General features: G+C 36.2%; 1 protein-coding gene across 8 annotated transcripts in view; it reads right to left on the reverse strand.

Annotated features, from left to right (window-relative positions):
- The window catches only part of cobl (cordon-bleu WH2 repeat protein), an 83,645-nt gene that overhangs the window by 47,971 nt on the left and 19,415 nt on the right, over window positions 1–16,259 (reverse strand). For 5 of the 8 annotated variants that reach the window (XM_015357009.2, XM_069195259.1, XM_069195258.1 and 2 more), the window contains 6 exons: window positions 14,932–15,132; window positions 12,153–12,360; window positions 7,715–7,943; window positions 6,562–6,606; window positions 5,369–5,457; window positions 4,476–4,550 (listed from right to left, as the gene is read on the reverse strand). In XM_015357009.2, the coding sequence (XP_015212495.2) occupies window positions 4,476–4,550; window positions 5,369–5,457; window positions 6,562–6,606; window positions 7,715–7,943; window positions 12,153–12,360; window positions 14,932–15,128 (843 nt within the window). In that variant the 5' untranslated portion in view covers window positions 15,129–15,132. The remainder of the gene's footprint in view (window positions 1–4,475; window positions 4,551–5,368; window positions 5,458–6,561; window positions 6,607–7,714; window positions 7,944–12,152; window positions 12,361–14,931; window positions 15,133–16,259) is intronic. The other 3 variants (XM_015357011.2, XM_015357007.2, XM_015357010.2) reach the window with 3 other exon arrangements.

Raw genomic sequence — 16,259 nt, forward strand, 5'->3', positions numbered from 1 at the left:
CCACTCTCTTGGAGGCAGCACCATGCTCAAAGCCACATGCTCTAATGGCAGCCTAAGCCTGGTCCATGCCACTAGTCGATTAAGACAGCGACTACACGATGAGAGGCAGGAAAACACCAGCTGAGCCTTGCTGGGATTTGGTTGGCAACTAATAGAGCCTAAATGTAATCATCCTTTTTTGTATAGAAAAGTTTATTTTTATTAGAGAAAATGTACTGTACATTTAACCTTTATTTTAAAAGAAAATATTTTATTTTCTAAATGATTAAAATGTGCTTTTTTACATGGAAAACACTGGTAAGTGTTTATTCGGCATCATCAATCCTTTTTCTATCTGGTCCAATTATTCCTCAGTTTGCCACAGGAGTCTCTCCTGCTCCCTTACGCAACAGATACATTCCTTTGGCAACAATGTTCAGCCGAGATGGCGCCTTGGTTGGATCCTCCCATTTGCACAACTTCTAAATCTCATCAGACGCTGCTCTGATCACATTAAAATATGCTTGGTTATCTTTCATGTGTTTACAAAACCGGACTCTACTCTAATTTCTCTTCTAACTCTACAAGAAATTCACTTTAGCATTTTCTGCTGCCAGATCCAGCTCAGCTTTGTCTGTGAATTGACATTTGTCTCCCCCCTATTCCAGTTCGTCTAATATTTCACATGATTAAATGGATATACAGTATAGATGCAGAGATAGATACAAGTTTCTGTGGAGGTGTCCCTTTTCAGATAAAAAATAATTCATAATATACTGTATGTACTCACAGACTGAAACAAAATCCATCTAACCTCATGAAAGTAATTTTCAAAAAACACACCAAAAAAATGCTGCCATAGTTTGAGGATACTGTATAGTGTCGTATGAAAAATCAAATTGAATAATCATTATTCAGTTGAATTTAGCTTGAGTATGAAACCCTACAGTATATAATATACAGGTATACGCATGAGATATATATAATATTAATGTGTTTAAATTTGTATGAAATTAAATATAATATATCAATGTGTTTAAATGTGTCCTTACTAGTGAAGTGCAACTCACATAAACACAGATGTACATGAAGACACCTTCCAGCACTGTCTTACAGTACATAACTGTCTTCACATGGATCAAACTCCCTAAAGTATGAATGAACCTGAAGGTACACACCTCATATTATTAATACGTTATCACTACGTCACAGTTACATATCTCCTCACAGCACACAGCTGGCATGCATTCTTCTCTTCTGACCTTCAGGATTTTCCAGTATTTTCTGCAAGGTGTTTTATGCTCTGTTCACAGCTTTACTGGCAAAGCGCTACTCCTTTACTAAGCCCCAGTTCTCTGGTATTTAAGACATTGCTGGAGCACCAGAATGGAGGTCAAGCTGACCTGGAGAAGCGCCTAAAGCCTTCTGTAGTCTTCAAACAACGCAGACTGTTTCCTGGGTCTTTACACACAGAGGCGTTCTGTCATTTTCTTATTTGGTATATACAGTACATTTCTTGGCAGCTACCCAGCTAGCCTGACAGTAAACAGTGCCAGAAGAATAGTCACATAATAGAAAAGTCAAGAAGTGTATATCTTTCACAATTTTCATTTGACATGAATTGATAGTTATTTCTCTTACATCATAGTATACCTACTGTATGTGCGTTTATTGTTAATTCCTCATTGCAAATGAAAACATTGATTTCAAAACCAAAAATGAATATATGAAGCACAAATATTTCTTAATGAATTACTCGATTAGTAGAAGTATATAACACCAGGAAGATTCTAAATTAACTATTTGAAAAGAAGGTATTGAATATTTATTGCATAAATTACACTAGATGTGATACACTATGTAACTTTAGTTATGTACATATAACAAAATGCTTAAATGTGTATTTGGGAATTTCAGTTTTATACAATCACTTTGGAAAATACTGTGTAATTTAAAATCAATCTTCTAATTTATGTCAATACTATAAGATTAAAAAAAAAATTTCTTTTCATGTTATGTATATTTTTGGAAGTCCTAAAAAAGTGACCTTGCATGTCATGCACTTATCCCACACTCTAAAAATAACACTGCAAACACAACCTACAGTCATTTCAGACATCAGGTGACCTTTTATTTCCAAAGCCTAGTTAAAGTCCCAAGCTGTCGTGTCAAATTGAACCCTGACCATTCACAGTCTCTCTGCAATTCTCCTTTCCTCGCTTGGCAGAAGCTCCATTAGACAAGGACTAGTGGTGCCTTGTTGATCACAGTAGACTCTTCAGCTCACATGAGATCTCATTCTAGTAACACGTACTGTACAGAGGTACACATTGATCTTTGGTATCAAACGAATGTACACTCAAGCCTTTAAAAGGCCTGCATAAAAAAATGTTCTAATACAGTTTAAAGACTGTTCTTGGTCATAATTTCAGATTCCATAAAACATCATATAGCATGAGAACTGGTCCCCTGGCAACATCTCTCTTTGAACTCTTAGGTGTTTGTCTTCACAGCGGGGACTGTAGGGGGATTTCTTGTATAACACACCAGCAACATCTCCTCTTTCACCTGGTAATCTTCAGAGTTCAACAATATGTATACTAACCAAGCCCAGCTCTGCAGTTCACTCGCTAAAGTACCATAACAGATGACAGCTATTTTTTAAAAGGTTTTCCATGTTCTGGAAATCAAATTAACTTTTTTTATTCCGTCTTGTGAAAGACTGCTTTCATGTTAAAAAATGTCTTTGAGCGAGTAGGAACAAGAAAGAAAACACAGCAGTCCTGGGCCTGGAGGACCACACTACAGATGACACCACATGTCTTAAAGGAAACAAAAAGACACCTGTCTTAGGAAAATAAGTTATCTGGTGCAAAAAAAGAAACTAGATCCATTAGCAATTTGATATGGGATTGAGGGTAAAAAATGATTAAACGTTAAAAGAGTATGAAGAATTGTGTCTTAGTTCTTGGGAAGAACTGAAAAAAACTGTTCAATCAAAATAATTTGAGAAAGAAAAGATTCCCATACTATATAACACAGTTTTCACTTACATTTTATATGCATTCCTAGAAGAATCCACAAATGGTTCATATTACACATCCTATTACATATGCCAATTGCTGTTCCAATTCCTTTTCATACCATTTCGTAACTTCTATCTGCTATAGCAATAGAGCTGTTGAAGCTCGGCTGATTGGATGTTGATTTTTTTCTTTTCTGTTACCACATGACTTGGAAGCTTTCATGGTATTTATACCAAACTGACTCTTAAATCTGAGAATTATGAAAAGCTTTACTTTGCTGTTAATGTTTGGTTTTGAGATTAAGTTGTTTTAATCAAGGTTGGTATTTGCAGTGCATAAGAGATGTAGAGATGAAGGAATAAATAACACACCGAGGGAACTACTTTTCATTCATAATTTGAATTCCCAAATACATTCTCTTTCACGCTACAACATCATAATTCTGTGCCTGCAAACATCCTTTTTTATATTTAATTGTATTTTCTGCATGAAGTAAATACACTCTTGATCAAACAGCCAGAGCCTGCAAAACAATGCTGCCATCTAGAGTTAAAAACCTGTTAAACTGATGAAGCATTAACTTAAATGGCACTGGAAACTTAACAATGTACCATACGCTATATCGCAAGGGAGAAATAATGGTTGAACGGAAACGGGAACAAATGAAAAGCAGAAATCCTCACCAAAATAAGAGTTTTTGATGCATACATGAAATTATACTATCTATTAAATCTTGAAAACATTTAAATTGTGACATCCCAATGAAACCTAAAACGAACCTTGGTTGAAAATATAGCCACAGAATGTATTATAGAATTGCTGAAAGATGCTTGTACTGTACATAGATTTTCTTTTCCTTCCTTCTTCGCCTGAACCTCATGACAGCTAAGTGTATACTAAGGTCAGCACTGCAGCAGTGCTCCTGCAGATGGGACAGACCCAAATCCACACGATTCCTTGGCGTGTGTACAGGAGGTGACAGGAAACTGAAGTATTTGCAGAAAACCAACTCAAACATGCATTGTAAACTCCACCTAGGACAATGGATCTTTACTACATAAAAAAGGTTACATTTGTATGTAAAGCTCACACAGGAAACTCGTCAGCATTGCTCAAAGCTTTGAAGCCCATTTGTGCAGAAACAGATTCCTGAAAACTGTTTTTTAGTACTGAAATTCTTTCTTAGAATTAATGACAGCTTTAAATAAAAATATAATGGCAAACACATAGTTGAACAAAAATATGGTTAAAACAAAACATGGGTCATAAACTAGTTATTCTTTATGAATCTGTAATGTATTTCAATGAAGATTACTACTGTATTTTATTAAAGAGTCACCAATTGTTTTATATTTAACTGGTTTACTCATCCAGGAGATCCTAGAGGAAAATTATTTTCAATATTTTCACATGAGATCTCCTATTTAAAAATGAAAGCTTAACGTTCATTTGTTCTGAGCTAGTACTTACACCATGGTCGATTTCACAATTTTGAATATTTTTATCATCAGTTGAATCCAGGTCCGCCAATCTTTGATCTTCAGTCTGAAATGGGAATATATTACTCACATGCAGGGCAAGGCAAAGCAAAAGCATTAGTGATAATACAAGCAAAGGGCTTCTGTACAGAATATGAAATGACTAAATGCTCCATCACTGCAACTCAAACCTCCCTGAACAAGGAGTATTCTTCTGTTAGTAAGTTATTAGCTGTCAACTGAGAAGCACAGCTGCTGTGGAAACAGTACTACTGTACAGTATATACAGTCATGTCTGCTGAAATAAACCACATCAAACTAAGCTTGAAGATTTGTACCAACACAACACATTGAAAACACAGTTCGAATACAAAATACCACTTTAGACAGTTCTAGTGAGGATGAAATTTACACATTAGTCATCCTGAATAAGGAGTAGGAATGCAACTCTAGGAAATGGTTAGAATTTGCTCGGCTCAGACTCACAATCAAATGGTTTAAACAGTATAGACCCCATATATATAAATCTGAAACAAATGTGTAGATATTACATGAGCAAAACTTTGTTTACAGTATTGTTTTGGCATCGGCCAATTTCTGCATATTTTGAAAATAAATATACAGAAGAGAATCCCTCTTTATCACAAAATGCTGTCATCTTACTTCCACAAGACTGACAGTATGCTACAGTAAAGTTAATACGACACAGATACCTTTAAGCACTTTCTCACTTATTGTAATCAGAGTGAATGAAAATGGATTTAAGAGAAATATGCAGGATGTTCTACATACATATGGACATAAAAATGCAAAATGGTGGGGCACTATAAGTTACTCAACCCTTTTTCTACAAGTCTCTAGATTGGACACTGTGAAAGGCCCTACCTTGGTTTTTCTCCTGTTGAATTTGATGAATCCCAGAAGGCTTTTCCTTTCAGAGGCACTGTTGCTTAAAGAGGAAGAACGAGTGGGTTCTGCAAAAAGACCAATCACTAGTGTTCACTCTCGTACATAATCTGAATATTAAAATGTTCCTTCATCTACATTCTTAAATTCAAGCTGAGATGTTAGTATTCAGTAGTTTCATTGAAAGCCATGCACATGAAGCCATACAAAATCTGTATTTGTTTAATACATTCAATGTAAAATTAAAGAGCAATTTTCTCAACATGGTCTAAACATTGTGTTACTTAAAGACAGAAATAGACATGAAGACTTTTTAATGCAATGATGTTCATCATGGCAGTCACAAATGGTAAAGTAACTACGTATGTGCATCAGATATCACTGTACAAAGGGACAAAGCTTTACATTCTATTTCATTAACATACTGTAAGACTGACCAGAGACTACTGTACACATATCAATCAAAGTAAACTGAATTAAGATGGTTAAACTGGCTTTAGGATTAATAATCAGCCCTATCTGTGAACTGTGGCAAAACACGGCAGATTAGATGTTAGGTGAAAAATAGTTCCAGTTTGTTTTGTATTTAGCAGATTCTCAGTGTTACTGCCTGGGAAACAGCCAAAGTCAAGTTTAAATGCAAGCCTCATGGCAAAAAATAAATATTAGAAATGAGGAATATTAAGTAGTGCTGTGAAAAAATGACTAATAATCAGCCAGCCAGCTACAGTAAAGTTTACATGTAGTGGAGGTCACCAGTGCACAGATGATGCTTATGGTCTCGAAAATTCTAACTCTTTGATCATAAAATAGAAAATCTTTCTATTATTGAGATATTTTTTTAACACATGGAGCCTCAGGTTACAACTAAAAGGCTAATTTGGGAATATTATGCATTTCAACAATTTAGAAAAAGATCAAATAATGACTAAACATCAGGCTATTTTTATAAAAGAGAAAAAAAATATTTAAACATCGAATCATACATTTGGCTATGATTGGTGTCAAATCTGAATTCCAGAGAATAAAAGGTAGAATCATTACATGATACAAGCCAGAGACTAAGAGCGGAGTTAAGGAAGTGAGGTTTAACAGCACAGCATAGAGTATTGTATACATTCAAAGCTTCAGTGCAACTACAGTGCCAAAACAGACTTCATGTGAAACAGTACCTGCATAGTTAAGAACTGGAGCAGAGTGCATTTTAGAGTGTAGAACTGGAAACAAACAATGAAGATAAGGACTGAGAGCTCATCACAATATCAAATGTACAAAAGTACAAAACGATAAATCCTGATGATGAGGAACGCTAAATTAAAGATGAAAAAATATGAAGATGAAGACTTTCTTTTTGCTATGCTGAAGCAATAATACACAGACTGTATATGACCTTTCAGGAGTGATTGGATAGTTGCTACTGTACATCCGGAACTTGCACTTACAGTAGCTTCAGATCAATTAAAAATGATTATAAAGTATATACTGTAGGTGTCTCTCAAATGACCCATTTTAATGCATCCATATTGTCAATTTCTGTTTTTCTCTGTTGTACTCCTTACTCTACAATACAGAGCACTGCTAACAGCACTTCCACCCGAGCACTGTGAGTGACCACATCCTCAGCAGGTTGCGAGGAGCCCAACCCAGCCTGCACAATGCTGGTGAGACCACATGTATCTGAGCGACAATTCAGAGATGCTAATCAAGCTGGACAGGATGTCTGTGGGTAGCGGGTGGAAACCAGAGCACCTGGAGAAAACCACTGTGAACAGCGGGAGCAGCTGCAAGCTCCACACAGAGAGAGATGCGAGCCTACAGCCTCTCCAAGCCACCTCTAACACTATAGACAGGCAATGCATGAAGGTGTGAGGATCGGCCCTCCAGGGAATTTTCACCCCAGGCTGTCCTCATCCAAGCTCCTCTTGCAAAAGCTGATCCTGCCCTGTGTTTGCTCGGTATGAATGTTGTCAGCAGAGACATGAATCAACCGACGTCCAATTCCACGCGTCAAGCCAGATCGAAGAAATCAGCTACAAACCGCAAAACCAGTAATGAGCACCAATAAAAGTCCTGTGCAATGAAGCAGAGCAGCTTTAGCAGGGAGGGGGCTCTTTAATTTTGAGTTTGACATACAGTATACATACATGATATATTTATCATGTGTTGCAGTTATAATCATGCAAAGATCTCCTTTAATAATTAAGAATATACTGCATGTTTATTAATGACCACTGACATATCAATTATGCTTTATGTAACTGAGTCATTTTCACTGCATTAACTTTAACTTTGGAAACTGAATTTTTATGAAGCACTTTAACTTACCACGGCTTTGGTCCAACACATAGAGCTCACGAATTCCTAAGTCACTTATTGATTGGGAAAGATCCAGTTCTTTGCTGCTAGTATTGTCCTTCAGTAAAATGACATGCCTGGGATCAAATTCACATTTCTCACATATGACTGAAATTAAAGTCTCCAGTGGCACAAGAGGATTTACTCTCACCACAGCCTTCTGTGTCCTGTGGTAATTGACAACCAGCCTCACAGTTTTCTGTGGAATAAAAAAAGGAAAGAAACATGCAAGTCTTTAATACACTCTCATCAACTCATTTTACAGTAATTCAGAGTACAACACACACAGGAATAATAAAGAACATTTAGAAAAATGTTTAGACAATGCCTGTCATGTAAAAAGTCTCCTTTGATTGTGGCATCCTGGATTATGTACAGTATGTACAGTACATCAGTGTGACTTATCTTTGCTGAGGTTGACTGTGAGGTTATAGGTCAAAGGTTGACATCCTGGGCACTAATTGCTTTGGAATATTTACTCAGATTAACATAAAGTCTGAAATATGGTCACTTAGGTATACTCCACCAGTTACACTTGCCCTGGGTAGTATTATAAAGAAAAAAATACTTCTCACAATGTAAGCTAACTCTCAGAAGTGTCTTATTTTATTTATTAAAAGACAGATGGCAAAATAAAAATGAACATCCCACAGCTCAAAAACAAGTTTGGTTTTGCACTTATACCGTATAATAAGGAAAGAGATAAACAAGGCCTTCCCAAACTTTTTAACTGGACATTTAGATGGCAGTGGTTTCAGTTAAATACACACTGCAGTACAGCGAAGGTTCAGGGAACCAGGGAAGGTCTTCAGACAAACCCAACCTGCCACTAGAGGCCATCACCGACACATACTTCCAGATGTTCATAAAACAGTTCTGTCCTCCTTTCTGTGTAAGCAGTGTACCCACTTTCACTAAAGAAAGGTGTTTAATTGGCAGGTTTACTGTTGTATATAAGGGTGACTCTTGATGATTAGCAAAGAGCCATGCTCAAGGTAATTGAAATTTGAAGTTTAGTTTTCCGTAACAGTATTAGCTTTTGAGGGGTAGTAGCAATAGGGCCATAGGTGTCATACTTTTTAATAATTAATATTGTCTCTTAGAAGCCCTTTATTTTATAAGGTTGTGTTAAAACAACCTTAAATGTCTTTAAACATATTTTCCTCAACAGTAAAAACAGCCGTGCAGGGTGTTTTTCGTGCCCTGAGCCAGGCTATCAATCTTAATCTCAACAGTAAAAAGAAAACGAGGAGACAACTGTATTGATAATGAACATTGAAATAATGCTGAAATAATCTGATTATCTGAAATAATCAGATCATGGAAAAAAACATGTTTTGAAAAGTGGGACATAAATTGTATCTCAACACGTAATCTACAGGTAAACGGTGGCTTGGCATGTGATTTACCCCATTCAAAATCTCCACATTGTGTTGTTGTCTGAGCGTGCAATAATTACAACTTTCATATGACTTTAAATGAACCGACACAATCTACTCTAAACTGTCATATCTAAAAATATATTGTAGTGAGCAAATTAGATGTTTTTAAAAAAGTGAAAGCTTCTCAATTGGATGCCTCCAGAATTAATGGATCAGTCACTTCCCTCAGATACCTACCCAGTATCTACCCAGTTACTGTATATAAGAAATCGACCATGAAGTTCAAGGATGTTTTGAAAAAAACCAGGGAGAGTGACACAGAGGCACAAGTCAGGAGAAGGTTACTTTCCCAGTGAGTAAGATGCAGTCCATCATTAAAAATTATAACATGTATCGTACCACCCAGACACTGTCTAGATCTAGCCTCCTACCAAATCCAACGCCTGAGAAAGCAGGGAACTGGTTATGCATGCCCCTGTGAAGCTAACAGTGACTTTGAAGATGTGCAAAGGTCTTTGTCTGATGAGAATCACTGTGGACACAATATCCTGGTCCCTGCAAAAAGATGGCCTGAATGGGCAAGTAACAGGACAGAAGTCTCTACTGATGAAGATGTCTTAAACTCAGCTGAGCTGTTCTGTAGACGTGTGGTATAAGGTGTTATGGTCAGATGAGTCAAAGATTTTAGGTCTACCTACAAGGTGTTATGTTTGGCGTAATCCCAACACAAGTGTGGCAGCATCATGTTATTCAAAGACGTGAAGCACAAGGCTGATATCACTGTGAATATCCTTGAGTGGTGCAGTGAAAGTCCTGTCTTTAATCAAACAGAAAGTTTATGGCATAGCATGGTGATTGCTATCCATCCACTATCTACAACAAACTGCCAGGAAGAGTGAACTAAATTACACTATCCCACTGTGCAAAGCTGGTAGACATCCATCTAAAAATACTGACAGCAGTAATAACTGCAAATGGTGATTTCAACAAGTTCCAACAAACTTATACAGTTCTGAATAAAAAAAAAATCATTATAAAAAATGAATATTTTGTGTATTTAATAGAACAAATATAATATCAACAGGGGTAAATACTTTTGATAGTCACTGTACATACTCCTGGTTTATGAGCTTGTACTTTATTCATGCTGCTTTTCAAACTTGACTTAGATTAGTAACTTTTATGAAATCCAAAATGAATTTACATCTGACAGTAGAAATGTTATCACATGCTGTGTGATAGTCTTTCTGCATACAGAAAACTTCAGATGGAACTATTCCATGGTAATGACCCAAGGTCATGGCTTTTTAATGTCTCTTATCGCCACACCAGACACAAACGGGCCAAGAATTGTGGTTCATTTTTGTCTCAGCAAAGTGGCTACATTTTTCAATAAAATGTAAGATTGATGTACTGGATCTCTAAGATATTGAAAGTTAATAAGAGACTGTGCTATCTCTAGCTGTACATTTTCTATGTGCAATTTCAAATTGCATAGTTTTATCTTGTTTTTGTTACTGGCTTTAGGCTCGATTTCTAAGATATCTAAAAGATATCATAAGCAAAATACAGAAGATACAAAAGACCTCTTATTCCAGTTCTGTCAAGAAAATATTGAAAAGTATTGGAAGGTAATTTTTTTTATATGAAGTGCTGAAGCTTCAGAAGCATTAGGCACTCTGATGTGACTTATTTTAAAGTAGCAAGGACAAATAAGGATTTCTAATTTCTAATCACATTTATTTAAACTATTTCTTAATAAATCTTTCTAAACTCTTTATTGTCTAATTCTAGAATAGAAATAGCAACAACACACAAATGAATAAAAACCAGACACACATTTCAATAAAAGTATCCAATAAGGTTTTGTGAAGAGGACTCTACAGTAGCAAACTGTTGTGCTAAAAGACCCCTCTTCTAGACTCATGAATCACTTTTATCTTACATCGTGCAAACTGTGACTTCACAGCCCAGTTTCAAAACCAACACCACTGAAACCTTGAAAAGGGAGATTTAAAACAAACCAGAAATAAGGCTGGGAGCAGCAAGAGTGATAGAAATAATGCATGGTAACTAAAGGTAAGGAATCCATTAAATATTTACACGCTAGGAACAAACGATCAGGAGACACATGAGAAAAGTCACTCACACCGTAGTAACAAGGGATGAATAAGTCCTAGTGTTTGGAAATATAAGCCTACCTTTGCATGTGCTCTTTTGTGTATTTGTGGCGTTTCCTGAAATTATTCATAGATTAAGTAGTTAAAAGGGTATATTATTAAAACAATGAAAAGAGCAACAAGAATTAAAGCACTCCATACTCTACATATCAAAATTACATATTTTTGCACATGAAATAAAACCCCCAAATTACATGAACATTTTAACTGTACAGAAGAACTTTTGTGCAATTGTCATTTCATGCTGTTAGCAGTTATGTATTGCTGAAACAAGTATACACCAAGGAAAAAGATAAAAGTTTGCTATAATCTAGGGGAATCATCTTTGGATGTGCAAATTCTTCTCAAATATATTTTGCTACTTATTTGAATAAATGTAACTAAATAGCCTAAAAACCAATGGTAAAAAAGCATGACTTCTTTCCAGCCACTGACAGTCCAAGAGCTTGGGCGTGATGAACACCCATATGAAAATAACAAAAAATAAACAACACTGGTTATTTATAATAATTTATAAAAATAAACCATTTTATAATAATGTGCCATTTATATGAACATATAAAACATAATGTACTTACATTAACATACAGAGATTCCTTGTTTTTACTTTGAAAACAAAAATGACTAACGGAAAACACTCCATATATTAAAACAAGCACAGACCATGACCAGGATGTGATACAGATCCATTGGGAATACAGAGGAAGAATTAACAGATGAAACAAACCTTAATATACTTCTAGGACTTAGACAAAATGTCAAGTAGTATTTTTCAGATGGTGAAGTCATGCACTGATAGAGGAAGAGACGGAAAATGCCAGGAAACAGCATACTGTTGTCACTCACCTCTGGCACTTTTGGTGGGGGTCTTCTGACTTTCTCCTCTATTACTTTTTCCTTGATCAATACTTTGTCCACATCCAATGTTCCCAGCAGAGTGTTTGGCTTGAAGGGCACTGGTTGAGCGTCAGAGGACAGCAGCTCCAGGGTGTGATACACTGGGTTTAAATGGTACTGGCTGCACAGGTCCACGAGCAGATCCATGAGTGCCTTGCTGGAGAGGCCAGTAAACACCGTCATTAACAATGGATAGTTAAGGATTCAATTTCTTCTTTAGCTCCATCAGGAGAGCCTTCAGTTACACAGTGTTTTAATGGAACAAAGAAGGAGATTTAATTTAGCAAAATTACACATGTATTAATATTTTTGGGGTTATAAGGTACATAACAAAGAAGGGATGTTTTCTGTATAAAGGATAGTCATCTATGGGTTTTCTGTTTTTGTCTATATTAAAGGAAACCTTCTTATACTGCATGAACTAATGAACTGCAGTTGCAAGTACAGCCTGTGAGAGAACCATAAGAACAGTTTAATTTCCTTGGGCTGAGAAGACATCTCACATTGTAAAAAAGATACTGGTCTTTTTGGCTTCCAAACATATATACAACTAACACACCATGTGCGATTGAAACAAATGCTTACACACTCACATGGGATTAGTAAAAACAAAAAAAAAGATCAAACAATAACTGGTGTATTTACAAATAGCATGAAAAACATTGTCTATTAATAGTTGGTTTTAATAATGTCCAGAATTCCCATTGTGTTAGCAAATGCCATGGTATTTTGTGTTAAATTAAAGAAATAAGTTAACTCCTCAAATAATTTGGTTAGGTCATCATGTTTGACCAACAAAAAGGTATTGAGCAACATTTAGTGTTTTAGAATAATTAGTTTAAGCTTAAGCAAAAGGTTTTTGGTAAACACCATCACCATTAAAGTGACACACATGTACATTTTTAATATAGTGTAAGCATAGCCAAATAAAAAAAAAACATTCTATAAAACTGTTAGGAAAAATAACAACACTACATGTATATACAAACATTAGAATGAAAAGTCTGCAAAATAACAAGTTTAACCAAGTTTGAAGTGAAGTTTATTTAAAGGATTCCCTTTGATTCCTGAAGTGTTTTACACTCAGTTCTTAATGCTCTGTGTTATTAGGACATTTCTAGACACCAGCAGGCTCTGGAGAGCTGAACAGTCTGTCTTTGCTCTTGACTGTTTTCATGTCATGGTCAAATGCAATGACTAGGCATTATCTGAGCTGTGGTGTACAATTCAAAGCAACCCTTCAAAATTGTGGTTGCTAGGTCTGTCACAGACATTTCCGCTTTCCTAAATAAAACAGCATTTGCTTTTTAATATGGTCAGTCCCCTCCCTCCAGTAGGCAGGAGACACAAACTACCACGTCTGAGCTTCAGCAGTGAAACAGACAACCACACATCGAAGCACCAAGAGTCTTTCCATCATCCGCAGTTCCCCAGCAACATGTGGTCTCCGAGCTGCTGCTCATGTGGTCTCTACTCGGCCTAGTATCCAGTAAAAACAGTAACACACAAGGGGCAGCCAGCAGATAAAAATTTGAATAAAAAACAAACTGCAGACACAAAAATGTAATGGAATCCAATTTTATGTGAAGCAGAATGAAAGATATTTTTTTACAGTTTGATCTGAGAAGAATTGTCCTCATCTTCTCTCATTCTAAGCTTGTGTTCAACTGGGTTTGAACGTAATATCAATACCTTAGGTTACCCATGGCTGTCTTTGAAATATACTTTGAAACTATACAGGTTTAGCCCAGATCAGAAGTTCACAATCTCCGGAAAGCAGATGCTGAAGGAATTATAGAGTTGAAGAGAAATAAAATGGAAAATATAATAGATATACAATCGTTGGAGAACAGATGGCAACAGTTTAAACAAATTCAACTTGAAACACAAGAGTGATTTATAGGCATTACAAACGTTTGCACGGTTATGGTGACAGAATCTATGAAGGTAGCTCTGCTCCCTGACTGCCAGTTCTGATCATTAAATTGAAAATAGTTCCAAGTGTTGTACCAATCTGAACTGTATTTTGGACTGACGACTGATTTGCTCTCAGAGATGCAGGCCATTTAGAGAATCATGATTTGGATGCCTGTGTTATATTGATATTTAAATACACTTTAAAATAGAACGGACTAAGGGTTTAATCAGGATAAGCAACGCTTGCTCATGCATGAACAAAGACTCATTATAGTTGCGAATACTCTTGCACCGCTCCTACACTTCAAACATTCTACTACAGTGAAGTTTAATAAATGATGGAAAATGAAAAAAACAGATATTGCAGCTCTACGTTTTTGTAAATACTGTATATTGTAAATATTGTACTGTATTTCATGTATTTGGATCATCCTACAATGTCCGATCATCCTACAACTCACGAAAAGAGTAGCGGTGTTACCCCAGTATCCTGGCCAAATTACACATTGTCCTTTAACAATCAAGGCTAACTAATAACCCCCATCTATGAATAGACTTCATCATTTTGTTCTCCTGCCCACTAATAGCTGGTGCACTCTGGCTCCCGTCCCCAACCAAGTGGGGCTGCAGTGGAGGAGTACTTGTAAAGCAATTTGAGTGGACAGTCCAGAAAAGTGCTTTATAATTGTAAGGAAAAATAATAATAATAATGATGATAATAATAATAATAATAATTATTATTATTATTATTATTATTATTATTATTATTATATGTTGGTTGTGCTGTGTGAATCTGTAGATTTCTGCCCACCTTCCGCTCACTGTAGTCCTGGTCTGGAAGCCCTGTGGCAGAGTGACCAGGAGGTCCACTGCATAGTGCAGCACGTTCTCCTTGGCCTCTCCAGCAGGGGGCCCTGTGGTCTCTAGGCTTGTGGGTTTGGCTGTGTTGAAGATCCTGCGTGGGGCCGGCTGAGGAGCTTGAGGGGGAGGTGGGGCTCGAGCCTTCATTTTCCTGCTCAAATTAGAAAATTATGAATCAGTCAAAGAGATACTGTATATTTAGATTTATTAAGAGGCTGTGTGTATTGCTGTTTTCAGGAGCGGAGGCAGGAGGGCTATTTTCTGTCTTAGAATCTACTGAGGACTTCTTGCAACAAGTCTGAACAAAATATCCCAAACAATAAAAGAAGATAAGGAGCAATAAAGTGTGTAGATAAACACACAAGAAAAGTGAAATCGTATAGCACTCTGAACAGATTAAGATAAGAGGCATAAAATTGTACAGTCCATCAGTCATCTCTCAGCATTTGTAGAAGAATAAAAAAAACACACGAGATAAAAATACTACTAATAATATATATAAGGCTTAACATATACTGTAACATATACAGTCTCTTGCCTTAAATGAGACATTTCATTTATTAAATCCAAATGGCATTTTAAACCAAAAAAATCCAACAAACTCTGCTTCAGTCTACGAAAGACCCCAAACCGGGTTAAAAAGTTAGCAGGAGAATCACCCAAGGCACAAGGCCAGATCTACCCTGGAGTGGCTTAAGAATGACAGTGAATGCCCTTGAGTAGCCCAGTCAAGGTTCTGAGTTGAATTCTGTTGAGCATCTATGGAAAGAATTGAGAACTCCTGTCCAAAGGTCAAGAGACCTTGAGCCAATAGGAATGGGTAAACATTGCACCACCATAGTATGCAAAGATGGTAGAAACATTCCCAATAAAAAAATTATTGGTGTAATTTCTGCAAATGGTGCTTCCACCAAATATTTTTGTGGTTCACAGATTTAAATACTTATGCAATCAACATATTTTTTTCATTTCAGTTTTTGCTGACGTACTGTAACTCATCTTAGCTTTTGAATTCTTCAGTTTGAGCATTCACATTTTGAATATTTTGAAAGTTTCAACAATGTATCGTTTTGCAATTTCACAAAATGGGACCATAGGAGCTGCCTTAGTTTTGCAGGTTTTGCAGGGTGAGTTCCTATTTACAGTTACAAATGCTGGTGTAATATGAGCGAAAGAGCACTATTTTACCTGAGACTATGATTCCAGTGCACAATCAAGAATTCAGTATAGTTTTAGTACAAAACTTCCAAACCAAAAATATAGCAAAAATATAATTAA

This window comes from Lepisosteus oculatus, chromosome 10 (genome assembly GCF_040954835.1).
Source record: "Lepisosteus oculatus isolate fLepOcu1 chromosome 10, fLepOcu1.hap2, whole genome shotgun sequence".
Taxonomy (NCBI): Eukaryota; Metazoa; Chordata; class Actinopteri; order Semionotiformes; family Lepisosteidae; genus Lepisosteus; species Lepisosteus oculatus.